The sequence below is a fragment of the Choloepus didactylus genome, chromosome 4 (assembly GCF_015220235.1).
Source record: "Choloepus didactylus isolate mChoDid1 chromosome 4, mChoDid1.pri, whole genome shotgun sequence".
Classification (NCBI taxonomy): domain Eukaryota; kingdom Metazoa; phylum Chordata; class Mammalia; order Pilosa; family Megalonychidae; genus Choloepus; species Choloepus didactylus.
The window spans coordinates 37,833,292-37,860,472 of NC_051310.1; the positions used below are offsets into that span (position 1 = coordinate 37,833,292).

Consider the following 27,181-nt stretch of genomic DNA (forward strand, 5'->3'; position numbering starts at 1 on the left):
CAGGACTTTCCATCAAAGAATTTGAGGAGGAGATGGAAGGTGATAGAAAGCAATCTACAATGACCAGCCAGATGTTTCCATAAGGCTTTCATATCTTAAAGCCACTGAGAGGAGGCAGGACTAGGAGAAATCTGCTTCAGCTCACCTGAGTTGATGCCATGTCTGCGAGTCCCCTGGACAAGCTGCCATGTGTTACAGCTCTTTCTGAGACTGGGGATCCCTGGACGAGGGACACCACGTATAGCCACATGGGTTATCACTGTACAAGGGGGCAAGAAGTTGCTGAAATCCAGTCTGTGCTCTGCTCGTCAAACTCACCATCTGTGGGGCTGGGCCATTTTCTGTTTTGAATAAAGATGCATTATGGGCCATGGACTCTACCATGGACTCTCAAGTCATTTTTGATTTTGAATCTGAGCCTTCCATGTCAGATAGGCAGGGTTTTATGCAGGCTTTGTGGCTCTGCTCCAGTCCACCAAACTGTATGATGATTGGCACAGTATCCCCTGACATTTGCTTTGCATGTTCAGGTACTAGATGACTTGGAATGAAACTGGGAAGGAGAAAGCTCTCAGAGCACTGCCTCTTGGGGAGCACAAAACACCTTCTGCACCCAAACTAGTACAGCTCCATCAGCTTTCATGAACCATGAACCATACTAAACTACTCCCTAGGAGCTCATATAAAAGGGGGCATCTGTGGCCTTCAACAGACAATCCCTCCACATCATGACATGCCGTGAGACTCGCGAAGAATAAATTGCTTTCTCCAATGACAATGATTCCCCCTCCCCCCCCCAAAAAAAAAGTTCATCAGTATGTTTTGGGGAGAAAATCTGGATTCAGATTTAATTTTGAATTAAAGACTGAGCTAACCAACCTCCTGGGTCAATGTGTCTTGCCACCAGTTATTCCCAAATGGCAGCTGTCCTTACATTCTTGGTCTTTGAGTAGCCCAGCTTCAAGCCCTCATTTTTCCATCATTAGCCCCATCACAGAGGTGGTCCTCTTATACATCTTTCCCAGCAACATGAGACTGCTCTCGAACTAATCCATCATTTAATTTTATAGTTTTCAGTATGTAGCAGATAAAATATTCATGCAAATCTTTTATAGAAATCAAGCACTTTACATATATAATATCCAGAGTATGACTAGGCATCTCAGCAAGGCATATTGATTAATTGGTTAGTTCCATTTGATTAGAACACTGGGTTCTTGAGATCAAGTCCTTGGGCTCCAGCCTTGAGTTATGTGACAATCCCACTGTTCTACTTAGCTACATCTAGTGGGCAGATGGGGCTACTCCAAGAGCACAAGGAGGGTAAAAAAAATAAAAATAAAAATGCACGCCCAATAGAGCCTCCTGTTCATAAAAGAGCAGCAGGGAATTTAGGAATGTATTTTTTTTTTTTTTAAGTTTCAATCTTTTATCATATACATGCTGAAAACCTCAGGAGCTTGGGAAATTTTTCTCCTCAGCCAGCCCTGAAAACATCTCTGTAAGTTTTTCCATGTGTGCACTTGGATGTTTGGAAGGGGTCTGGTGCTTTCTAGTTCCAAAAGCTTTGCTAAGGGACCATGGGAACCACTGAACCAACACCACTCCTGGGATGAAGGGACACCATAAATGCTCCTCACCAAGCTTCATCGATACCACTCTGGTTTTTCCTGATACCCACTTCTCATGGAAGTCAGCCTGAAGATGTCTGGGTATCTCGTGCATGTACCAGGCTTCCTCTCTCACACTCTCGGCCCACTCGGTCAACCTGAAGTGCCTCCATGGGGCTGGAGAAACTCTCTTTTCCAAAGTTTACCCCCAAGTGTCCAATGCAGTACACATTGGATTCTGGTCTTGTCAACAGAATCCCTGAGCATTCTCTATCCTCAGCAGCCAGGCACCAAAAGAGAGGGGGAAGATGAGTCCTCCACCACTCTCTATCGGGCCATCTGGGTTGGAGGAGGCCCTGGAGGCCTTTTGGTCCTCTGACGGCCTGTGGCACCTTCTTGGAGTGTGAAACCACGTGGCCATGGCAAGCCAGCCATGAGGAGAGGCAGGGGCCAGCAGGCCTTGCATTCTGCAAGTTCTGATTGCTCATGAAGAAAGACCACAGAGAGGGCAGATTCTTGAAGAAGGGAAGGGATACGCGCCCATATTTAACTGCCACCTACTAGAGTCATTGTGATGTTTACTTCTCGCAAATCCAATATAATGTTAAATGAGGTTAAAGACGCATCTAGTTATGACAGGTGAATGACTAGGTTGCTTTCAACCCAGGATTCTTAGAATTTATGTTAAAGGATGAAATAAGGATATTCATTGCATGTTAGTCAGGTTTTACAAGATTTTCCTCTTCAATGGAGGGGGAAAAAAAAGGCAAGTCAGCATCATTTGGGTTTCTCCCCCTTGGGAGAAGAAATGATGCCTGTTCCATGAGTGTATCAATGAATGGACTACTCGGTCACTGCTCTCATCTGTCGCTATGGGGCCCCTTTATGTGCTGCTGTGATGGTCCCTACCACTCTCTAAACCAGGTTGCACAGAGGTAAAGGCTTCTTCCCCACAGGGGCAGTGACTCTGTAGCCTGTCTATACTCTGTCTATTGGAATCAAGATCTAGAGAGCTTGACAGCCATCTTGCCCCGAGAGTACTGGGGATCGTGCTGGGACAACTCATGGCTCCTGCCCTCTTCTCCCCATCATGGCATGGAGCAAGGCTCACGGGGGCCCTAAGGGATGTAGGAGCTCATGCAGAGGCCACTAACGTACACGCCAGCCAGGCCACGTTGCCAGGTCCCATGCAGCACGGCCAATCTCTGTACACAGCAAAAGCCGCCCACACAGCAGCAGCAGCTTGCGACCTGCACCGGCGGGACTGCCAGGGTTCATAAAGGGAAATTTGGATTTCTTTCTTTCTTTTTTTTTTTTTTTTGAGATGTGCTATGGTGCTGGAGCCAATTTCTTTCATGGTCTAGTTAAATGGCCTTCTCCCTGGGCTGCTGCAGAAGATGCACAAACCACACAGCCCCAAGGGCAGGGGTTAGGGGGAGGGACTTTTCTCCTCAAAACCCTGAACAGAAGATTGAATGCCCAGGCCTGAGGCTGGGCGGTCACGTGTGCACCTTCTGCAGAGGTAGCTGCTAGGTCTTTTTGCAAATCCATCCCTAGAAGAGAAGCTGCAGACACTTGCAAAAGAAAAGGGGTGTGTTGACGGGGGAAAGCACTGTCTCCCTCCCGCCCCAAAGGAAACAACAAAACAACAAGAACAAAAAAAAAAAACTGAAGAAGAGGAAAAAAAAAAACCAACCAAACAAAAGCAAAACCAAAAAAGAAACGTTGAGGGAAGAAAACCAGCTGAACTTACCACACTGCGAGTGAACTTTTCTAAGGAAGTTCTACGACCTTGCTCACTTTCTGGCTTTAGGGGGAAAAAAAAGTAGGGAGAAAAATACAGAAAAAAAAAACCTTCAGCTTAGACATGGTTTCCAAACAGCAGCAGCCACAGCTAAAGAACAAAAACCAAAAGCAAAACAGGTGGAAAACGGGAAAAGAGAAGCAGCCAGCCCTGTTTGCAGAATCAGTGGGAGAGAGAGAGAAAACAGAACCCCACAGGAAATGGCGCTGTCTCCTCGGAGCAGTGAGGAGGGGGTGTGTTTGCTTCTCACAGGATCATCCATCTCACTTCAGGGTTTGGGTTAGGAGTGACCATGGTCAGCGGTTTTGAGCGGGTCTTGCCCGTGGACAGGTGCCCCCCGTAGTTGCTGCTTGGGACCCCAGGCCTGGGGTTCCAGGTGAGGTGGTGAATCTGAAGGTGACACAGAACAGAGTAGCTCCGAGGGCCTGGGAGGCGGTAGACGGGCTTTCAGGGAGGTGAAGGCATGAATTCGCCCTGAGTCTGGGATAGGACCATTTTCCCCCTGAGATTTTCCTGCCCAGAAGCAGCCAGAAAGTTGGCCAACTTCTTAATGCCCCCTCCCGACCCTCACTCCATGTCCTCAGAGCACGGAGGGGCTGTTCACGTCCTTGTCAATGGCAGAGGGTTTTGGGAGCTCAGAGGACAGTAACAGGGGGAGTCTTCTGGGCTGGAAATCTCTCTCAGTTTTGAGGCAGGTGCACGTTCCTGGGTTCACTCACGACAGGCCGCAGGTGGCTCAGGCAGCCAGCAAGCTCCCTGGGACTCTTAGCTAAGGAGCCCCCAGGACTGGGCCAAGAGGGGTAAAGCCCCGGAAGGCTCCCCTAGGCCCAGCCACTCTCCATGACAGGGGTAGACGGTGTGGTGGGTGCACGAACCTCCTGCCTGCGTGGGTTTAGGAGCCTAATTTTACACCCCCAAAACCTGGGAGCCCCATTCCAGGGTCCTGAACCTGAGGTTGGGAAATTCAGAGAGTACACACACACTCACATGGACACACACACACACACACACACACACACACACACACAGCAAATAATTGAAATTAGGGAGCTGAAGAAGTGGCCGGGTGTCTATGGGTCTGTGGGAAGTGCTGAAAGCAGAGGCGACAAGCAAAAGGCAGCCATCTGTGTGGATACAGTCGTGGGGACCTCCTGGCAGCAGTGTCCTGGCCCTTCTTGCAGCTGGCCCTTGGAAGACAGACCCGGGGATGCAGAAGGAAAACACAACACAAACGACACACCATCACAGAGCTGGGCTGGTCTTTCTCCTTGCATGTGGAAACTGAAGGCTACAGGCTTGGCCCTGGGCACTGTACCAAATCTTCGCTCTGGGGATGGCAGAACTGAGTTTCAATCCAGTGGGAAGACTAGGCAGCTACATCTGGCTCAAGTCAGGCTGGTCCCAAACCCTGCAGCCCTGCTGCCGTACTTCTGGTCCTCTCACTATCGAGTAGTTGCTCACAGAGGGTGGCAATCAGCCTGACTGGCTCAGTTTCCTCTGCCTTGCATGGGCCCTGGAAAACCATTGTCATTGGTACTTAACTGTCCCAGGAGAAGACCTCCAAACCCAACTCACCTACCCCTGAGAGCCTGGTCCTTTGGAGCGAATCTCTTTTTCTTTGAAAAGTTTACAAAAGCAGATGAATTAGGGATGTAGGATCAGAAGGCTGTGCTGTATCTCTAGACTTGGTCAGGGGCCTTTCTTAGCAGGAAAGTGAGGCCAATTCGTAGCCCCTTTCTTAGCTGGAGACAATGCATCTCATGTCCCTTTTATGACCTGGACATTTATATCACACGGTTAGCCCACCCCTGATATCAAAAGATACTCTAGGCCTACCAAAAAGTGTAAAGTTACAAATCAGATCCATGCCTGGAGACTGTCAGGGAGAAATGGAAGGTGAAAGTAGTTTTTGTCACTGTCTTAGGATAGCCAGATAATTTCCTGGAGATTGAAAGGGTGTTGATGTCTGCAAGGGACTTCTGACACAAGAACATCCCTTAATTTGGGTGCTGGGAGGATAATCCTAATGAATTTTGCTTGTAACGTTTTATGGGAAGGGCACTGGGTCCTTCCTCAACAAGAAATCTTTTCTGAGAAGTTTTCCTCTAATGATGAAGGACTTGCAAGTGTAGATAACTCAGCACCACTCCATGAGCTGATGTGTGTTTTCTCCTTGTGCTCAAACCCACACTGAGACCAACTGGCCTCCGGCTTCTCTTCTAGGTGTATGGATAGGCCCAGTTGGGTCAAACTGTTACAGCCTTAGAACTTCCCCAAACTGTGATCAGATCAGACGTCTTGAGCCCACAAGAAGTAAGGAAAACTTACTCCGCCCTTCCTTCATGAGATCTGGGCTGGATATATTTAAACACTCCATAATTCTTCTCTTGCCTCCAGTTCTTGAAATAATGGTTATCAGATATTTGTGGGGGTTCAGCCCCCTCTATCAGAGCCCCTCCACCAACATCCTCCAGCGAGGGAGTTGGCAAGAGGCCGGACTTCACACACTCCCATGGGAGTAGCCATGCCTTACAGAAGGGACACAGGCACCCTAAGAAAGCTAGGTTTCTGACAACCTAGGCAGTTCAGAAGCCCCTTTCTCTTTCCCAGACTATTGGGGCTCTTTTCAGGGATCCCCAAGGGCAGGAGAGCAGGATATATGATCTTCTAGACTCTGGAGTTATTTGGAATCAACCAGCTACACAGACAAGATCCCGTACACGAGGTCAACAGCACACAGAAAGAGGGCTGTGTGGCGAGAGGCAGCCTGACGGACCTGACAGAGAACGTGTTGTTGGACAACCACATGCTCAGGGACTGGGGAAGGGGCCAGGAGGACAGAGGGAGGGGTGCACGTGTTCCTGAGTGCCATGTCACGAAGTCATGGAATTTGGTGCAAGTAGAGCCACACGTAGCCACACACAGGTCTCAGATCACAGCTGAAAAGTGCCAAGGGTTGGCAGGAAGACTGGAACCAGGAGCTGTCTCTTTTGCCTCCCCCTCTCCCAGGTACCTGCTGCCTCACCTGGCTTTTCCTTCCCTCCTCCCAGAAACCAGCTGAGTTCATCCCTGCCTCAGGCACCCCTGAGCACATCTGAGGATCCCTGGGCCTCCAAATCTATGATGCCAAGGGGCTGCAGGGAACCATGGTTTGGTTTCCAGTGGAGGAAGACAAAGAAGCTGGGATGCAGTTACTTCTTAGTTAAAAGGAAGAGCAAACACTGTTGGATTGGGGAGGGAAGGAAGGGGGTATCAAGGGGAAATAATCCCAGGGATGGCTTCCGGGGCTGGATTCCCCCTTGAATCCTATAAAGCTTTCTGTCCAACAAGGGGGCTGCCCAATCCATGTGTCATACTCATCTCTGGAAAGGTCAGTGAGAGAAAGTTAGTGGTGAGGAGGCTGGACTTTGAAGTGAGGGGCTCGCTCTGGTTTCCTAAGGGATCAACTGGGTTTCACTGCAAGCCCTGCTCCTGTGCTGAGCGCTGCAGCCTGAGCATTTGGCCACAGTGTCGCTGTGAGCAGCACATGCAGATGGAGGCAATGGAGACATGGGGACAGGATGCCGCATCCTGGACCTTGGGGTGGGCTGGGGTGGTGACCATCCTAATGGTTTTTAATTGGAGTGGGAGGGGGAGGAGAAGAGAAAGAAGAAAAGAGAAAATAAATAAAACCCAAGGAATGATATTCTCATTTCACACCAGCAGCAAGCAGCAGGCAAGAGTCAACAGTGCTAAGACAGGCAAGCCTGCCCTTCCCAAAGATACCTTCTTCTTGGTCAGCAGCAAGTCCTGGTATGCGCTGGACCGGAGGAAGCGGGCATAGCTGTCACTCTTCATCAGCTTGTAGATGTGCTCCTGGGGGAGGAAGGGAGGTGGGGAGACACGAGAAAGAACTGTCAACCAATGCCAAAGGAAATTACAACCCGAATGAAACAGAGGGATCTGAGTGTGCTTATATGTGTCAAGAAAAACATGCAATATTTTTTTCTCCAGCCAAAAGTACCAAATAGAACATTATTTTCACTCTTAGTATAAAAGATCTTTGAGGATCATGTCTCAAAGGCTTTGTAATGGGGTGTGGTCTTGCTTAATGATTCAAACCACAGGCACAGCAATAAAAATGAATGAACTATTGATACACGCAATGTCTTGGATGAATCTCAAGGGAATAATGAGGAATGAAAAAAAGCCAATCCCACAAAGGTTACATACTGTAGGACTCCACTTATGGAACATACTTGAAGTGAAATGATGGCAACAGAACACAGTAGTGGTTGACAGGAGTTTTAGGGATTGGGGGGGGAGACGGAGGGAGATGGGTGTGGTTACAAAAGCAACAGGAGGGACCCTTGTGGTGATAGCATGATTCTGTGTCTTGACACATCTTACCCATGTGATAAAATTGCATAGAACTAAATACACACACACGCACAAGTAAAGTTGAGGAAATCTGAATGAGATCAGTGGATTGTAGCAATGTCAATATTATAGCTGTGATACTGAACTCTAGTTTTGTTAGATGTTACCACTGGGTGAAAATGGGTAAAGGATACACAGGATCCCCATATTATTTCCTACAATCACATGTGAATCTACACTTATCTCAACATAACAAGTTTAATAATAATAAAAAAGAAAAAAAAACACAACCACAGGCAATGATACAATTGGGTCAATTTATGCTCATCACACCACCATCTCTTCCTGGGAGGGTGCCCTTGGCAACCAGATTATGTGGCATGTGGGCAAACATGTGAGGCCTGAGGCTTATGTCCAGGAAGGGCAGATGCTGTGGCCTTTTGCCATCTCTCCTCCTGGGCAGCTAGAGGCATTTACATTCTAGCCTTGGCAACAAATTTCACCCCTAACTTCTAGCTAATTCCTGTCGTCTTGTCATCCCTTCCTAACACATCTGTCCTCATTAAGGGCAGAAAAAGCCTGGTCCATTAAAAGAGAGAACTTGTTAGTTGAACAGAGTTATTTTTCAGTTGGAATGGAAGTCAGTTCAGCCACATGGGCAAGCTTGGCTGTCCCAAGGGAAGATCTTTTAGGAGAGAGGTTGGGCCTTCACTGTGGATTGCTATTCAGAGGCTGGCCTGGTAGGGATGAGTGTCCCGGATGAACGCTTGTGCCTCATACCGTGAAGCTCATGGGGAGTGGAGAGCTGGTCGGTGAGGGGGGAGGGAGCTGAGAGGGGGCACTGATCCTTAAGGACCTCTTGGGTACTCTTCCAGGGAAGGGGAAGGGAGGAGTAGGCAGAGACTGCACATCAGCTGGCGAACACATCAGCTGGCTGTTGCATCCCAAGGGAAGTTGGGGCAATGTCAAGGGCTTGCCAAGACCCTCTCCTTACCCACCAAGAGAAAAAACAAAAGTGGGAAGCAAGACATGCCTTGGCCACATGTGGATTTTTCTCCATCTTCACCTGGACCCCAAGAAGACCTATTTAGGGACCAGCTTCATTCTTCCTGAATGCCTCCCATCTTTACAAAAGCTGGGTGGTAACCTCATGAATGGGGGTGGTCTCACTGCAAGAGGCAAGTGAAATTAAACAGCTTGGTTCTGAGACTATTTTGATAGCCCACGTGTGTTCTGATTTAATAGATTTAGCGTGAACATGCCTCACTAAGATTTGAGACAAAAATCTACCCCACTCAAGTGTAAGTTCCTCAAGGATGGAAATGGTGTGTTTTATCTTTTAAATATGCATAGCATCTAGCACTGGGACAAATGTTAATTGCATTTACACAATGACCACATTGTTTCTTCGTTCACTAAAATGCTTGTTTGAGTTTAATGTTCTGCAAGTGTGCAGGCTCAAAACTTACTCTGGTTTACGGTTTGGCTCTCTGCATGAAAGAAGAGCGGAGATTACACTCAGCTCAAAGGAAGTCCAAGCGTGAGCATCTTGGCTTGTCCCTAATGGACACAGTTCAAACGGAGGGTAGGATATCAGTGGTCTTTGCTTTCATTTGTTCTCTTTAAATTACGCTAACTTGTAAATTTTAGGTACAGAGGTTAATCTAGGTGGCCCCTGAGTCATCTGGAGGGGCCTACTATTAACACATGGACCCTCTACAAACCTCTCTGCAAAGCAACATGTTTCTGCGTCTTGTTCTGACTTCCCAGGGGAATCTAAATTGACCTTTCTCAGGTATATCTCATAGCATACACACTACTGCCCCAAGAGAAGTAAGGAACTCTTTCTTAACCCAGCCCTTCTGGCCTTGCCAAGAAATTCCACCATTACACCCCTTATCTAGCTACTTCCTCTAGACTCATTATGAGCAGGAAAATCCAGGTCCATTTAAAGAAAGAACTGGTCACTTGTAAAAGAGCAGGATAGAATGGATGCCTAAATTTGTGATCATAATAATATGTTCAGTAAATACTTATTGAGCTTCTACTACATGCCAGACACAGTGCCAGGCACTGAGATTGCAGCCCCAACAAAAGGGAACAGGCTCCTGCTGTCATAGAAGTTTGATTCTACTCGGCAAGACAGACACAGCACAAATGCATACATAGCCAATTGAACTAAGGGCTGCAAAGAAGAAGTGCAAGTACAGGGTGCTAGAAAGGGGTGTAACTGGGGATGACCTACCCTGCCCGGGGTGGGGAATGGTGATCTGTGAACCAGAAAGATCCTCATCAAGGTAGGAAGATCTGAGTAGACAGAAATGTGTCTCCCGATTCCATGGGAGATGGGGAAGATTTGGTCTTGCAGCTGCACAGTCCGATCAACCACAGCAAGAAGGTCAATCCAGGGGCAAGGAAGAAAGAGTGGTGGACAGTGGCAGTCCACTCTCCAGGGGGTCGACATGGGTCAGAGGAGCAGTTTGGGCATTACGCTCATCCTCTGCATGCCATTTGGCCAACTCCAAAGCCATGGCTAAGGCAGGGCTGGTATGGGGAGAAGGTCAGGCGTGAGAGTATGGCTTATTGGAGGGCAGGTTGCATGAGGAGGTCTTACCCTGCTGACTCCATGGCAGGCCTTGGCCATCATTCTGACAGTCTCAAATTACCCAACAAGACAGCAAAAAGCAAAACAATAATTGCATATCCAAGGCATGGGTCTGAGAAAACCAAAATCCTAGAACCTGTGCAGATCTCCCATGTCCCCTGCAGGGCCCAGGACTTCAGGCTCCCTCTGGCCTGGGCATGTCTCTCCCACAGTCCAGGGAGGCAGGGCTCCAACCCCCCTGTCCTCCTCCTCCTCCCCCAAGCAAGAAAAGGAGCCTTTGATGTACCCAGTTATGGAATGATGTTTTTCCCTCCTCACCAGCTTTGTCTAGGAAACACAAAGACAGTAAACAGGAGGTGGTGAACAGAGCACTGAGATTTTCTGGGAATAAGAATTAAGACAGGACTCAGGGTCTTTGGCCATTTCCCAAATGCACTGAGTTTATCACTGCCAGGGACAGCAAGTGTATAAAAGCTCTTGGCAGTGACCTCTACTGACTGACTTATGAGGGGTTCTGGTCTGTTTCCCCGGTTTTGCAGACAACTGGTCTTAAGGGAAATGCATACCCAGAATCTGTACAGTGCAGGGGAGTCATGGGCAAAACTAGCTAAGGCCCCACTGAGAGGGAATTCCTAAGGGGCTAGAAAAAAATAACTTTTCTTTTTTCTTTTTGTCTTCTTCCTCCCTCCCTCCCTTCCTTCCTTTATCCAAAGAAAGATGATTGAGTTGACTATGAACAAGCAGACCCATCAGACTTCACATCTGCTTTCCTAACACAATGGGGGAAGCACCTAGGTTGAGAAACTGAGGTTCTAGGGCCCTAACTCATGCCAAAAATCTTAGCCACTGTTGCCAGAAGGGGTGGGGGAGTGGGGTACGGTTGGCAGTTGTGGCACAGGGCTGTCTCCACTGATGAGATGCTTCACTTCCATTTTCCCGTCTTAAGCCTGGGTCCTGTGATGAGGTGCCCTGATTGCCTGAGAAACAAAGCAGAAGCAGGAACCACTGGAATCCGGGGGCTTCTGAGACCTATGTGGGAGCTGGAGGGAGCAAGCGGGACGAGCTGTCTCAAAGTCACACCTGCTACAAATCAATGTTTTCCTGCAAGAATCCGCACTTGGAAATCTGCTTTCTTTTTTCAGACAAAACACAGTGACCCTCACAAGAGTTAGCGGAAGGTAATCAGACAAACGCCTAGGGCCTCAAGCCACAAGCGTGCCACAGCAGCTGAACGACTTTTAAGAATGCCCTTATGTCCTCCCCTTTGCTATGGGTCCCTAAAGCAGCCCAGATCTCATTTCCCAGCTTCAGAATATTCTCCTGGAGCAGGAAGCCCCTCAGCTGGGGCACTGAGCAGCGACCAAGGGCCCTTCTTGTGATTTATAAGGGCCTTCTTTTTCTTTTTCTGCAGGTGTAGATGCCTCCTCTCTGTCCTCCACACCCAATTTTCTTGGAATAACAACAAGACTTTGGGCTCTGCTGGGTCCATTATAGTCCCCGGAAGGAAGACAAGACTGCGGGACAGAACACGTCATTGTTGTACGGGGTGGTGGAAAGGGGACTGGGCTGGGAATCAAAGGCTTGGATTCAAGTCCCGGCTGTGTTCTCTTCTAGCTCTATCACACAATTAAATGAGGAAATACAAGTAAAAGCACTATGACAATTACATGCTAATTGGCCTTCGTGTTGTCACTGTCCTTACCAGGAATGACACGTTGATGACTCTGAAGATCAAAAGATTCCAGGGGGAAGGAGGAAACTGGAAGCAGAGAGGCTACAGGAACAGAGTACAGCTGTTCTATTTGAGTTGTTGGTGCTGTTTGCTCTGAATCAGTGTCTAGGTTTAAACATTTTACAGATGAGGATACTGAAACTAAAAGATGAAGGGACTTGCCCAAAGTAAGTATGGAGTTAGGACTTGAACCCAGAGCTGTATGACCTAAAAGCTCAGGTTCTTTCCACTGGTGACATGCTGCTTTCCACTGTCCTCGAGCTGAGGTTCTGAGGGAAGTCAGTGCTATTGAGCCCAGATGAAACATGACCTCGAGTCCCGTGATTCTTGGTCAGCAGAAGGGCCAGGGCCTGCCTTTCAAGTCCTAATCCGAGTCATCCTAGTAATAAATGCCTCTGCCTCTCGCCATTCCATTTGCATATGGGGCACCTCCTTTCAGGAACCGTTCATGACCACCGCAGCTGGCAGTGGCAGAGATGTAGTCCCCAGGGGGGTGCCCAGGTTCTGGTTTCTTGCCAAACAGGCAGGCCATGTACAGCCTGCCTTCCACACTTGAAGGAAGCTGTGGATGTCATTTGGGGCCAAGGTCTTAATCTGGAAAAGCTCTCAAGGTTAACCGGGACTACTGAAAAGGCATAAGCAGCAAGTCTATATCAAGGACCATCTCCCAGAAATCCCCCAAATCTCACCTTTCAAGGGACTTGTGAAAACACCTTAGACTGAAGGTCTTTAGATCTTAGGCATGGTTAGCTGAAGCCTGGGGAAAATCAAAATTCCTTTCAACCCGGGTCCTGAAGAAGGACAGAGGGTGGTACTGCAGGTTGGTAAGGACCTGATCTGGATTACAAGTCAGTGTCTGCTTAATAAATATAGAAAGGACACTGCAACAAGTTGAATATCCACTTAGTGAAAGACGGCAGTTTGTGGCTCCTCATGGATGTAGCTTTGGATGACTTTCAGGGTCAGGTGCATCTTAAGTGAGAAGCCACCATTTCCTTGTCCCCTTAAGCAGGCCATGGGAACCTGCTCTCTCAAGGTCGTAAGACGGTGTAAGAGTAAATGACCATTTGCCTTTAACCTGCAATATATTTGCATAAACACGTTCGACTTAATTGGCCAAAAGGGCATGATATATTTGATGCTGCTCAATCTCTGTTCTTCCAAGCCAGCTTTGCCAGACTGCCTTTTCCCAAACGCCACGGGAAATTAACTTAGAAAAGTGTTTTCCTTGTCTCTTCAAGGCCACAGGGCTTAGTGGGAGAAATCTATGCTCAGAAGCATCAACAGATACGTGCAAAGAAATTTTGGAATTTAATTTTCTGATGCCTTCTCTCCAGGAACTACTTGTCTGCGGGGTAATAAACAGAATTAGATCACAAACCACTGATTTATTCTTTCAAAATGTCTCTCTCTCTCTGTTGTTCACCCCCAAAATAGAACCACCCACAGGATCAAATGAGTAATTCCTGGAGCAAGCAGCACTGAGGCATTCTTTACTAAAAAATGCCTGGCATGGAATTCTGCCAGGAAATGCCCTCCAATTGGGAATTAATGCCAGGAAACTTGGTGTAGTCTTGTGATCCTGGCATACAATGCCACTACCTCCACCACTGGGACAAAGACTAAGGATCTGCACCAGGCTAGGAAGACTTTTAGTTATGAACAACCTGGGGCAAACATAAAATCCTACTCCACCGTGATCTAACTTTTAGACAAAGTAAATGTTTAGAAGCCTTGCATTCCTTAATTGAGCAGCTTTTGATCATCCAAGTTTAGGTTGTAACAATAGGGACTCTGGGTTCAGGTATTCTTGTCTGCTCAAGGTGGATGTAGACTTGATGCTGTACTTTATCACCCTGACCTCTTTCTGGCCTTGTGATTGCTCTTGAATCATTCTACACATCGACGATGGCCCAAGTGAACTTTTGTAACTTAGATGGAGGGCTTCTTAAGAGAAGGGACCCTCCTTTGCATCTCTACATTCCTAGAGCTTAGAACATCTGGCACTCCTGTGGGTGTTCCAAGTTTCGCTGAATTGGCATATTATAAAAATTTAATTTAATCAGTTTTTTGTTGAGCACCTACTATGAAAGGCACAACTGAGAGTGCTGTAAGTCTGGACTGAGATGTCAAGGAAAAGTTTTTTAAAACTTCAAACATTTGCAAAGCTTGTAGGGACTTGCATGGGGCAAAGAAGGCCAAATTTCTGTTCCCGTCAAGGAACTTTCAAATCCAGAGGGGGTTGGAGGGCCCAGACACTGACGATACAGAGTAGGGTAGGGGGTCTCAGCAGCTACTGCCAGTCAGGCAAGTAGCGGTGCTTGGGCAGTGTTAGGCAGGCCAGGCAGGAACCTGCAGGGAACAAAGCCAGTGGGCAGGGTTGGTCTCCCCAGTTTGTCCATTAAATGAATTGATGGGCATATTTCCACTCCTATCCAATCTCAATGACATGTTTTCATAGGCTTGCTTTGTTTTTTGTACTGTTTGGTTTTTAAAGAATGATGTGCTCCTAGACAAGCTCTGCCTGAGAGCAAAAAGCCATCCTTGCGTCTATTTCCTTTGCAACCTCCCTCACTACAGAACCTCATACACCTCAGGTCATGATCTCCCAATCTGAATGGGAGAATGTATGTTCATGAAATGGATGCAAGGGCAGATGGGCAAATGACTGGATGGACCCAGGGACACAGTCCTTGGAACATCCTTGGATCCTCTGAGGCTTTTTAAATGGAAACCAAGGAGCTACTGAGCTGGCCATCTGACTCCTCCCCACCACCCATGGAACCTGTGAAGGCTCTGGAAAGGAGCATAGGCCTTAAGAGGGAGCCTTAGGTTCTCGATACTTCCGTGGTTTAATGCTTTCCTCCAAGAACTGCCAGCAAAGTTTTATATCACATGCCCTGAGATTCAGATCTCTCTCCTGGTTCCAGCCCATTCTGCCCACCACCATCAGATTCACCCTTTTCCAACTTGAATCCTTTGCTGCTTTCCTACTGTCTTCAGGATGAGGAAGTTCAAATTCCTTAGGAAGACACTCAAGAACCCCCAAATTTGGCTCCCACCTACATTTCTTGCATTTCTTCCTCAAGAAACCTTTCTAAGAGCAAATATCTACTTCAGAGAACTCCATTTTGATCCAGCTTGAAATAATGAGACCCCAGGAAATAATAAAGCCATTCATCTTTTGACTTCACACTTACAAATATATAGCACTTTTTACTTATTCAAAGGATTTGCAGGGCTATTAGCCCATCCGGTTTCTCCACAATCCTTGGTGGACTGTAGAGAAGACATCACCCCAATTTTACAGATGAGGAAACTAAGGCACATAGCATGTGGGTGACAGCCCTGGTACCACATCACAGGTCCTCTGATAGCCACAGTTGAGAACAGAGAACTCCATCCCTAGCATAAAGAATTGAGTCCTTAAAAAAAGTCACGGTCCTTGATGTTTTTTCCACCCTTCCAAGGTTAAATATATGAAATTGGAACAACACAGCAAACATTGAAGGAACGGTCACAGCCCACAGACCTTTATGGAAGCTTTGGACTTGACCCGAATTTTCAAAAAAGCCAAACGGAGCCACAAAACACAAATGCAAATGCCAGACCCATGCTGACAGGGTGTCCTGTGAAATATTTCCACAGGAAGCAAACACAGGCAATTAACTTTGCTATAACAATGCATGCAGTCAATTAAAAAAAAACAACAAAAAAACCTGTGAACGGAGCCTGCGTCCCACCTCCAGCTCTCACTTCATATGGATCCATAAATCTAGTTGCACCTTCACTTGGGCTACCATCCGCTAACGTTAGGGCATGTGTTCATATTTCTATTAGCATTTTGACCACTGTGGTGGGCCTCTGAGAACCATCATGACCGGCTGAGGGAGCCATCACAGTTCCTGATCCCGACGGGGGGTTCAAGAGGCTTGGGTGTCACCGTTCCTTCTTAGCAGGTGGGCAAACTGAGGAGAGCAAGTTTAATGGGCTTCGATATATAATCCTAGAGAAAGTGCATGGCAGAGAGGATCAGAGCCTGCTGCCCCAGGTCTGGGCTCCTCTCTTGGGGCCGGAGTTCCTTCGGGTCTCAGTACGAGAAGGTGTACTCAGTACACCCTGTACAACAGTCTGTGCAACAGTCCAGGGTGGTGTGATTTTAGGAGCAGACTCTGAACCAGCAAGTTGGGAGATCTGAGTGCAAGTCCTTGATGGTTGTGGGCTGCGAAGGGACCTTCCTGTGGATTTTAACCTCCTTTCAGCACATGTTCCTCACATGGAAATTTCTGAGCTGCACCTGCTTCACTGGTGCAGACAGCCAGAGCTGGCCAGGGTGGGTAAGTCAGCGTGAATCTCAGAACACTGGCTGATTTCACCTTGGTCGGCTGTGTAACACTCAACCCTGATCTGAAACCTCTGCCAAGTTTGCTACTTTGCCCTTAAGATGCCCAAGCAAAGTTTCCTATAACCTACTCTGTCCTAATCAACTGAGGATTAACCAGCCCCAACCCTCTATATGGTATCATTCTGGATTTCTTGAAAATTTCCAATAATTTTCAGGATATATTTTTCATAATTTATCTTTTGCAGGAGTCGGCAAACCACACCTGTTTTTGTACTTCCCTTGAACTAAGAATAGTTTTTACACTTTAGATGGTTGAAAAAAATCAAAAGAAGATTGTGTGAAAATTATATGAAACTCAAATTTCAATGTCCAGAAATAAACCTTTATTGGAACATAGCCATGTCTTTAAGTTGTTTATGTCATTATCTTGTTATGCTGTACCTGCTTTTGTAGAGCAGAATTGAGTATTTGTGACCAAGACTGTGGCCTACAAAACCTAACGTCTATCCTATTTGGCCCTTTAAGGAAAAACTTTTCTGACTCCTGGTTTAATATTAAAAGGCAGGCTACAGAATTACCCTATTTTGTTAGGTATATATAAACATATATCAATCTAGGAAGAAAATATACCAAAATAGGAGCTCTCTCTGAGTAGTAAGATTATTTGCAATTACTTGATTTTTTTTTTCCCAACAAACATGTTAAACATAGAAGAATAAAAAAATGACATTGGGAAAATAAGAGAGTAAATATTTACTGCATCTTACCATGGACTAGACCTTGAGTTAGCTTTTTACATGTTTCATTTCACCTAATCGTCATTCTACCCCTATGCATGGGTACTATTTTATCTCTGTTCTGCAGAGGAGGAAATGAAGACTGAGGAAGTCTAAGTAAACTTCCCAAGGTCACACTGCTAGTAAGAAGCACTTTATGTATTTATGGTGGAAACACACTTCAGAAACAAAAGGGGACAGGCTAACAACAGAAATTGGCTTAAGAAGAGTGAATTTTACTGAATTCATGGAAGACCGATCCTAACAGATATTAAGGAAGTTGGGGATGTGTAGGGCATCCTCATGTCTGGTCCAGCTCACAACATTGCTGTGGAAAGAGATGTAATGTTTTTGAAAGTGCCTTTTTTTGAAAAATGGCAGAGCACCACACTAATGAAGGCAATAGATTCAGAAACTTGTCAAGGCACAATGTGTTGGCTTCCCAAGTTCTCCCACCAAATCTGTCTTGAATGACAAATATCATGAAGGTCCAACAAGAGAGGACTGGCTGACTAAACCATGGTGCTTCCACATGATGGAATACTATGTAGCAAATAAAACAAGGCACTGATCATATGGTTGCTGCTATGGTTGGTATTGCAATTTTGACACTGCTCTATGGTAATTTAAAATAAAGCCAATTAGTAATTAGATGAAGTACTAATGTTATCATCAGTAGTGCCCTTGAGAACAGGATTCTCAGCATGGAGAAAGGAGACACAGAAGTAAGAAAGAAGGGGTCAAACAGAATTCCTTATGGTTTTGAATTTGAATGGAAAGTAGCAGTGTGAACTCACGATGCATTTTTATCTTAAACAGCAACATATTTCCTAGCTTTGTTTGCTGAAAAGGCCCAGGAATGATGAGGAACCCAGGAGCAATGAGCACCCCTAAGTGCCAGACTGTGGTCTCTAAAAACCATTTCCCACCAAGAGGAACCAGGGATCCTTGGAGAAATGGTTGACTTCAGGTCTGGGCAGGGCCTGGAACATCCTACCTTCCTTGCTATTTGGATGACATCAAAGGCCACTAGGATCATGTCAGGACTCAACATAAATAGGCTCCCATTGGCCAGAGATGGAAAAATTCCAGCATCAATAATAATAATAAATGAATTAGATTGAAACACATCAAATATGTTTTAAATCCATTAGTTTACAAAGATACTAAAACCAAACCAAACCAAACCAAACCAAAATTAATTTATCATCATTGGAAGATGCTAGGAGACCAACTCATCATTTTGAAAAATGGCAAATAAAGGGAAAGAACCAAACACATATCTTGCCTTTTCTGTGTGAACCGTTCTGTTAGGTAATCAAATAATAAACAAGGGAGAGTTTCTTTTTATAAATTTATTCCAGCTAATAAATAAAGAAGGAGAGATGGAAATAGAATATTATCATTTTGTAACCTGTAGTTAACTAATGGGTCTGGACAATATACATCAATGGCTGCTAAAATCACAAAAAGAGGGAAAACCAGTCATAAAGTGCCTTATGATGGGAGAACACAATACACTGCTGCATAAAGTAGTCTGGCAGACAAAAACTAAACTTAAATCTGATTAAACATCTAAACCAAACTCCCAATTTACTGGGAAGACAGATGACAAAAGAATATTTAAATAGCACCATGGAGGTATAATCAGAAAATTCCAGACTGTGGGATTCTCTACAGTATAAAGGATCTGATTTCTTCATCAAATAAATTGCAAGGCGGAAAGAAAAATAGATGTAAAGGGAACTTGTAGATTAAAGACACTTGTAGATTAACTTGTAGATTAAAGACACTTCTGGTCCCTGGAGACAATACACAGGTTTCCCCAGAAGAAAAACAATCCAAGGGGACTTCAAATCACATTATATCATCATGAGAATTTTCCCATAAAGGATCTCTGGTGACACTTTGGTGTTTTAACAGCAATACCTATTGGAATGTGTGGACCTTTTCTGAGCAATAACCTATTTTTTCAAATCAGAATTCTGACTTGAAAAAATAGGTTAAAAAAGGCACTTATGAAACTATCACACATTTGGAACCTGGTCTGATCTTTGATGTTATTGATTATTGCTAATTTGTTAAGGTGTGATAATGATTTTGTAATAATGCTAAAATAGAAGTGTCAGTATCTCTTACAGATACATACCTAACTACTTAGAAATGAAATTATATAATGGTTTGGATTTGCTTTAAAATAATCTAGTGGTAGGTGAAAAAGTGAGTGGGGACACAGATAAAATAGGACTAGTCATGTACTGATGACCCCTGAGGCTGGATCAGGGTATGTAAGGGTTTGTCATTTTGCTCTTTTCACTTTTCCACAAGTTTAAAAGTTTCTGCAATAAAAGATGAAAGTAAATCCTTCCTGATGTCACTCTCAGAGTGATACACGGTGCTGGGTGATTCGTGGTTCTGACCAGTTTCTCTTCGCTTGTGTCTCATGAGTAATTGAGAGTTGAGCTTTAGATCACCCATCTAGGAAACCCCATGGAGCTTCTCCATCACCCTCCTCACCGAGCTAGATCAATGTGGTGCTTGGGAGCATATACACATACACATACAAAAATAGACCAGAAAAAAATTTTCTCATGACACACACATTTTGCTTGCAAGCTGCAAAGGGGGTACAGTACTCTGATTTCATAAGGCAAAGGCACTGAACACTATGGACCCAAACCTGCCTAGCCCAGGCATTAGATAGAGCTCATAACCAGGGAGAAAAAACGATAGTGATGGCATTGAGCTCGGTAGGTGTTTCCATTCTGCAATTCTGAGCCAATGACAAGGCAAATCAAGATGACAAGGGACACTGTTTGGGTTCCCATGCCATTATTTGCACCAGTGCAGCTTTACTGAGTTTCCTAAATTAGATGTGTGAGAGGGCAAACTGCCCAAATTCTCTATCAGGGAACCCAAGGGTGAGAGAGATGAGGGGTGGGGTTGGGAAGACAAAAGCAAAACCTAAAGCCTTGTCACTGTGTGTCGGTGGTGGGTGGAAATAAAAATTAGGGGCTGGGAAGTAAGAACCTCTGATTTGATGCTTATCTTTAGAAATGGCACCTCCCAGCCCTCAGGATAAAGCCCGCTATTTGAGGTGGCTTCTGTTTATTTTGCCAGCCTAGCCAGCATCTGTGCCCTAACTGGCATTATGCAAGATTAGGAGTCTCTGTGGACTTCTTTAAGCCTAGAGTTCACTGCATGGGGCATTTCCCACACTGTTGAAAGTTCCCGTATACTTGTGTCTCTCACTGGCCTATATCCTCCTTGAGGGCAGGGGCTTTTTCTTTTATCTTTTCTTTTTTTTTTTGGTCTGTTCTTTGTGGTATCTCAGCACGCAGCTAGAGGGCCTAGAATATATGGGTGCTCAAAAAATATTAACTGCCTGGCTGAAAACCATTACGGAAGCTGTGTAGAGTGGTGGTTGTGAGTGTGGTCTTTGGAGTTGGATGTGGGTTTGGCTCATGCCCTGCCAGCTCCCCCTGCCCGCTTTACAGAGTCTGTGTTATGGTTCTGAGATTCTCCTACCGACTTATTACAAAGACTTCAGATTTTGTAAAACAGTTTGGGATTTTCCTGGAAGGGATAAAGCATATAATTGTGAATTTCTATATTTCTAAAATGTAACAATACCGCTAATCCAGGAAAGCAATTCTCTTAGAATTTCATCATGCACTTACCTGGAATGGTTTCTGTAGGTGGCCTTACAGATAATAAAATCTGAAATTCTAGATACCCACTGCCCAGAATGTCTTGGATTCATGTTGAAGGGTCAGGTGGTGGAGCAGGACAAGGACACCTCAGGACAGAACCCTCATAGTAGACGAGCAAACCTGCGCATCTTCAAATGTGTATCTCCCTCCATCTTTGACGTTTTGACTGGTTATCTCATAGCTGTGAGAATCCAGGTTGATTGCACTTTGGGCCCCTGGAGCCAGAAACTCTTGCCAGATTTCTTCTACTCTCTTGGCCACATCCTGGAGGGGCTGTTTTTTGAGATCTTGGACAGCCAACCAGAACCTGAAACAGAAGCATAAACACGCAATCAGTTCTGGGGCTCACCATTGGGCTCTGGTGGAGATGGGTCCTAGAATGGACATCTGTGGAACTCATCCTGCTGCTCTCCCTGAATCTGCCCCAGTGCCATGACACTGAGGTCATGAAGATCATGGGGCTGCCGAAAATACCAGTGGGTTCCATGAGAGTGGAGGACTGTAAAGAAGTGCACATAAAGAGATTAATATGCTCCCAGTTACCAAAATGAGATTTCTCTCCATCTACATCAAGGTTTCTCAACCTCACCATGGGCCAGATGGTGTCCAGCTTTGTTGTTGGGTGTCTGTCCTGCGCATTGTAGGATGTTTAGCAGCATCTCTGGCCTCTACTCATGAGATGTCATTAGCAGTCTTCCTCAGGTTTTAACAACCAAAAATGTCCTCAGACATTGTCAAATATCCCTGGAGATAAAGTCGCTTCTGGTAGAGAGCCACGTCTCCAACACATGCCCTTTTTCTACTACACAGACCATGTTAAGACCCTTGGTCAAATCTGGTTGGAATCAGTTGGAGGCATCAAAATGAAGGAAAGATGACACAAGCAGACAGAACCCTGGCATCTTTTGGGTTATCTGAGCTGAAAGGAGCCAGCCATTCATGATGTGGATGGAGAACCTGAGCTGATAGGGCCAGTTCACATCAGTGTTCAGCACAGTGCTTAGCATACAGTAGGTGCTCAATAAATGGCTGTAGCCTCGAAGATGGTCTCACTGGGAACAAAGTCGAAGGGGCATACATGGAGGGGCCTTCTTTTGAAAGATTCTCCAGGGAGCGCCATGGAGGAAAATCTCCCACTCACTTCTTTATTTGCCTCTTATTAATCCTTCACTTCAGTATCTGCATGGGTGCAGCTGTCAGGAATGAGCCCTTTTCTGCTGAGAGCAGCTGCAACTAGAGGAAAAGGCCCCGAGGATGGTTCCCAAAGTTGTCCCAGGGAGCGGAGGGCTTTCAGCAGGACTCAGGTCTGGGCGACACACCCTCTGCAGAGAGAACAGGGCAGGCCAGTTTCCCTATCAATGAGACAGGAGGACAGGTCCCTGGCCCTGTGGTTTTCATCATTTTGAAAAATGGCAAATAAAGGGAAAGAACCAAACACATATCTTGCCTTTTCTGTGTGAACGTCATCCAGGGGCAAGAAAAGCTGAACCACGACATGGTGGAAAGTGCATTCAATCTGTTGTGGAATTTCACCCAAAGTGAGATGTACCTTTTTTTTTTTTAAGGTTAAGCATGTTTTTCTGTTGCTCTTCTGAGATATGTTTGCAGCTAAGTGTGTGGCTCAAAGGCGCCATTCAGTGGCCCTCTGCAGTAATGCAGTCCCCTTCCCTCGAGAGAAGACAGGAGGGAAGAGTGGGGAAGCTGTTAACCTGCTGAATTGTTCGTGGGGAACCTTGTAACTGGAGCTGAAGAGTGGGTCTCCTCTGCCTCCCAGGCCCCTTTCCTGGGTCCCTGCGCCCCACCTTCTAAGGTCTGTCATGATACAAACAGACTTCCTAACGATTGCAATGGTTGCCTGGTGGTGAGAGTAGCTGTCAGGCAGGTGGAATTTAGGAGACCCAGCCTGCAAAAGGAAGCTGGCATCAGTTTTCTAAAGGACTGGAACTAGCCCTCGTGCCTGGGCTGGGAGGCAGCTTCTCCGGGCCAGCCTCCTTTAAGCCTCCCAGGCCCCTGCAATTGCTCACACCAATGGCTGACATCTGGGAGACTTCCAGCCCCCTCTCAGGGACAATGCCTTCTGTGATTTTCTGTCCCTTGCTCCAGTCTGCTCTGAGGAGCAACTGCTGAGCCCCACGAGGAGTCCTGAGAACCCCAAGGGCTCGGCATCTGCTGAGCTCTGTGGGCTCCTGGTGACAACTGAGGCTCGGGGTCCCTTTTGCAGAATCATTTGGGAGCCGCATTAATGAACACCACCCAGCTGGGTATAGAGGAGGTCTGGAGTTGATGTGAATGGAAGTTTCAGAATCAAATTTAATAAACTTTTGCATAAATTAAAAGTTACCCTTTGCCAGATAAAACCAAGAGTAAAAAAAATAAAAGAAAAAACAACAGGCATGCTGGAAGAGGAGGAGGAGGAGGAGGAGGAGGAGGCAGGGGAAGAAGAGGGGGAGGAGGAGGAGAAAGGGAGGTAGGATGTCATTCCCTAGACAGATGTTTTCCTCTTCCTGCATACACAGGGACCCTCCCCCAGCCTTCTGTCCACTTCAGCTTCAGAAATGACCTGCCTTATTACTCTCAGGTGAGAGCAAAAAATGCTGTCAAAACTGCCCTTGACTTCCCATATGCATCTGCCATCTCCAGCTCAAACACCCTCTGTCTCCATTTGAAATTCAGAACAGGATTTGGTTTGTGTTTGCCATCTGCGAGCCCTGCAGACCCGGGCTGGGAACTCCAAGTCCAGGCTGCCCAAACACACCTCCCGGAAGCAGCCATAGAAGCTCCTCTCTGCACATCCTCTGGGGGTTGGAAGGTCCATCGAGGCTGGTGCTGCTTCTGCTCTTATCAAAAGCCTGCAGACCCCACTCCTTCCCGAGGATGCCAGTGGGAAATGAAATGCCAGCAGTGGCATCAAATCCACCCACCCTGCACTAAGGCTCTGTGGCTTGCAGCAGAAGGGCCATCGTGACTGGCAGGCCACAAGGACACGATGGTATCATGGAGAACACCTGTTCCACCTCTCTCCAGCCACTGCCGGTCATCAGAGCAGCGGGGAGCAGCCGTGCTGCATTGGATCTGTGCTCATGCCTTAGAAGTGCAGGAGCAGGGAACTGGCCTTTGGGGAAGGTCAGCCTGGGCTCAGGAGCCACCAGGGCCAAGCAGCAATAGACAGGATTGTGGGTGGTTCAGGAGCCGCCTCAGGTGGCCTCTGCTTTCCCTCAGGACCTGGATGCTGCCTGGGAAAGGGATTTTCTCCTCAAGGCTGGCTCCTCATGGTGGCTGGCAGCTCTCCATTCTGCCAGGAAGGTCTGGGCAGCCCCTCCATTGCTATCCTCACACATCTTTTCATAAGCTACAATTTCCATGGGTTAGAAATAGAAAATACAGCCTTCAGTTCATTCCCAGAAACAAGCAAACTCAGTGGCAAAAAGAAGTGTTTCTGTGCCCTCTGGTGGCCACCCAAACACTCAGGAACAACGGATTAAACTTGATTTAGCCTCTGGTTGGTCTCAATTCCTCTGACACCAACATTAGTAACCACCATCACCACCACCGAGGCTGAGCCATGTTCCCTGGGCAGTGGCTGAAGGCTGACAAGTTTCACGGGTGGTGTGAGTTTTCTCTATTCCAGCTAATCCTGGGTTGGGTTAGTTGGTGAATCCCGCTGGGCAGAGCGTATGCTCTGTGGTCTCATAGGTCTTGGGGCAACTGTTGGAGACGGGAGCTCCCAAGAAGAACCTGGCAACTCCCCTGTGCTCTCTTTTAATTGCTTCTCCTTTCAGCTGACACTGTGTGGAACTAGGATAATCAATCTGCAGCTTCGAAGAACAACTACGTTCTCTCAGGAGACGTTACAGCTCATAAAAAATGTACAGGATGCTCTTCGCTGCAGATTTTGATTTTTAACTTGTGCCCTGCCGTGCAGCAGAAAGTGTCAAGTCAGGGAGGACAAAGATGTGTGCAGGGGAGGTGAGGGAGAGGGGGATGAAGGCGGCAAGGATCTACTGTCATTGTTCTGGGAAAATGCACAGAGAAGGGAGAAGGATGTGGTAAAATAACTCGCTGGAACTCCCTGCTTCAATAATGAGAGGTTTGTGCCTGGTGGAGGACAGGGTCCCCATGGGTTCCAAAGGCACCACACAAAGAGCTGCCTCCCTGGGCCCACCCAGTCAAGTGGCGCCCTGGGCTTGGCTCGGGATGAGTTAGGAAAGGAGAAAGGGAGGTAACTGCTGCTGCAGAGAGCTTACATTCGACCGCTGTGCTATCTGCAACAAGATGTGTTGGCTGTATGTCCCTTCCGGTCCCTGGAGACGATACCCATCCTCATTGCACAGGCTCACCCAGAAGAAAAAACAGTCCAAAGGGACTTCAAACTACATTATGTCATCACAGGAATCTTCCCTTAGAGGATCTATGGTGAAACTTTGCTGTTTTAAGAGCAATACCAGTGTCTCCTTGTGGCTCCTCTCTTCCGCATTCCAAAGCTCTAGTAGAAATTCAACCACTTGACTACCTACCTGGCAGTCAAATGCTGTGCAATAGTAAAGATGTTATGACTTAAGTACTCATTCCTTTTACTAGAGAAGTAAGAGGGAAGACAGATGTGGAGAAGCACCTTGCAATTGACCAAGTTGAGTTCTGGTTTCTCTTTCTCTGTGTCTCTCTCCTTTCTTCCCTTCCCCCATGCTCCAGTAGTCCAATGCCAGGTGCCTGGTTCTTGGCCAATGGCTGATCCTGGGGAGAAGGGACAGCCCCAGTGTGGCCACCATAACAGTTGTACAGGATCCTTGAGCTGTGCCATATTGCACAACTTCCAGGGGCAGACATTTACATGGACCATGGTGGAGGGGTGCATACAGTATCTGCACAGCCATCCTGGCTGCCCCAGACAAAGGATAAAACTTACTTGGCTCTGGGTCCTCAGGACCTGGGTCATGGTAGGTGATAAGCCAATATCTGTGGCCAGTGGAATGAATCAAAAGGGAAGAGGAAGACATTACCTTGCTATGTGTGGCTGAAGAGTTCTAATGTTGCATGATCTAAAACTGAGCCTTTCTCCCGTATATTCAATTATGCTGAATATCATAAGAAAGGAATTTGGGCCTCCAGAGAGGATTTTAGAAGCTCTTGGGTTATATATATTTTTTAACTCTGGCTGTTACTATTTTCTTTATCCTCTTTCCTGTCACAGATGATAGGGGACCCTCTTTAAGTCTGGATTTATGCATGCATGCTGCGGGTGTAGATTAGTCACTGGGATACTCACACATGCTTACACACACCACCCTTTAACCCAAGATTAAATGCAGCCCTCTTGTCATAGGAAGAAGGAGCTGGCAGAGGCACAAGAGGTAATGGAGGATGAGGGATGTACACCTGCCAGGGACACACAACTCAGTGCAGTCTGGGGCTTAAGAGGAAAACATATTTCATGCAACTAGTGTCAACTGAGGTATGGCTCTGCTTATACTCTGAGCTTTCCAGAATGAATGTCCCAGACTGTGCAAGGGAGCAGCTGAGCCTGCAGACCCTCCTCCTGGGCCTCTCACAGTGGCTGGCACCCTGTATTTATTCTTCAAACTCTCCATAATGGTGAGGGTGGCAGAGGGCCACAAGGCCACTTGCAGGATGAAAAACAGTCCAGACAGAGAGGGTCTATAGCACTCCATGTTGGGGACCCAACAAGGATAGGGATGAGAGGACAAGACAGGAGGGACTCCCAGATGTGGCTCATTGGAACCATAAAGGGAGGAGGAGGGAGGGGGGAGCTGAACTGGTAGCACCATGGATACCTGGGTGCATATCCTGCTGGGCACAGAGGGGTTTGCTTCCTAAGCAGCGCTCATCTCCAGGGACAGCCTGGGAGGCAGGCCCGAGCACTGCCCAGGTGAAGAATATCAGAAGTCAAACCTTCTGTTATAATTACTGATTAGGAATTGAAGTGAAGTTCTGAGATGTGTTTAGAATAATTCTTCAGCATCGGGAAAAAACCCTTCTGCCATATCCCAAAATGAGATACTCAACCTCATCTGGCTTACACGAGGCTCATGGATGCCCAGTAGGATATCAGTACACACAGTTCGTTGGTTTCTACATATCCTCCCAAGATTTCATGCGTGGGACAGTCCACTGCCACCCTCTGCTCATCCAGTCCTCCAGCTCAGAATATTCTCCCTCCCTCTTCTTTGCCTATTGATAGCCTGTGTCTTCTTCAAAGTCCAGCTTATGATTTGCCTACTC

The 27,181-nt window shown here is 46.7% G+C and overlaps 1 protein-coding gene across 3 annotated transcripts in view; it reads right to left on the reverse strand.

Annotated features, from left to right (window-relative positions):
- The window catches only part of RGS6 (regulator of G protein signaling 6), a 629,792-nt gene that overhangs the window by 17,332 nt on the left and 585,279 nt on the right, over nt 1–27,181 (reverse strand). For 2 of the 3 annotated variants that reach the window (XM_037832375.1, XM_037832377.1), the window contains exons 15-17: nt 21,065–21,251; nt 7,180–7,269; nt 3,364–3,417 (exon numbers count right to left, since the gene is read on the reverse strand). In XM_037832375.1, the coding sequence (XP_037688303.1) occupies nt 3,364–3,417; nt 7,180–7,269; nt 21,065–21,251 (331 nt within the window). The remainder of the gene's footprint in view (nt 1–3,363; nt 3,418–7,179; nt 7,270–21,064; nt 21,252–27,181) is intronic. The other variant, XM_037832376.1, reaches the window with a different exon arrangement.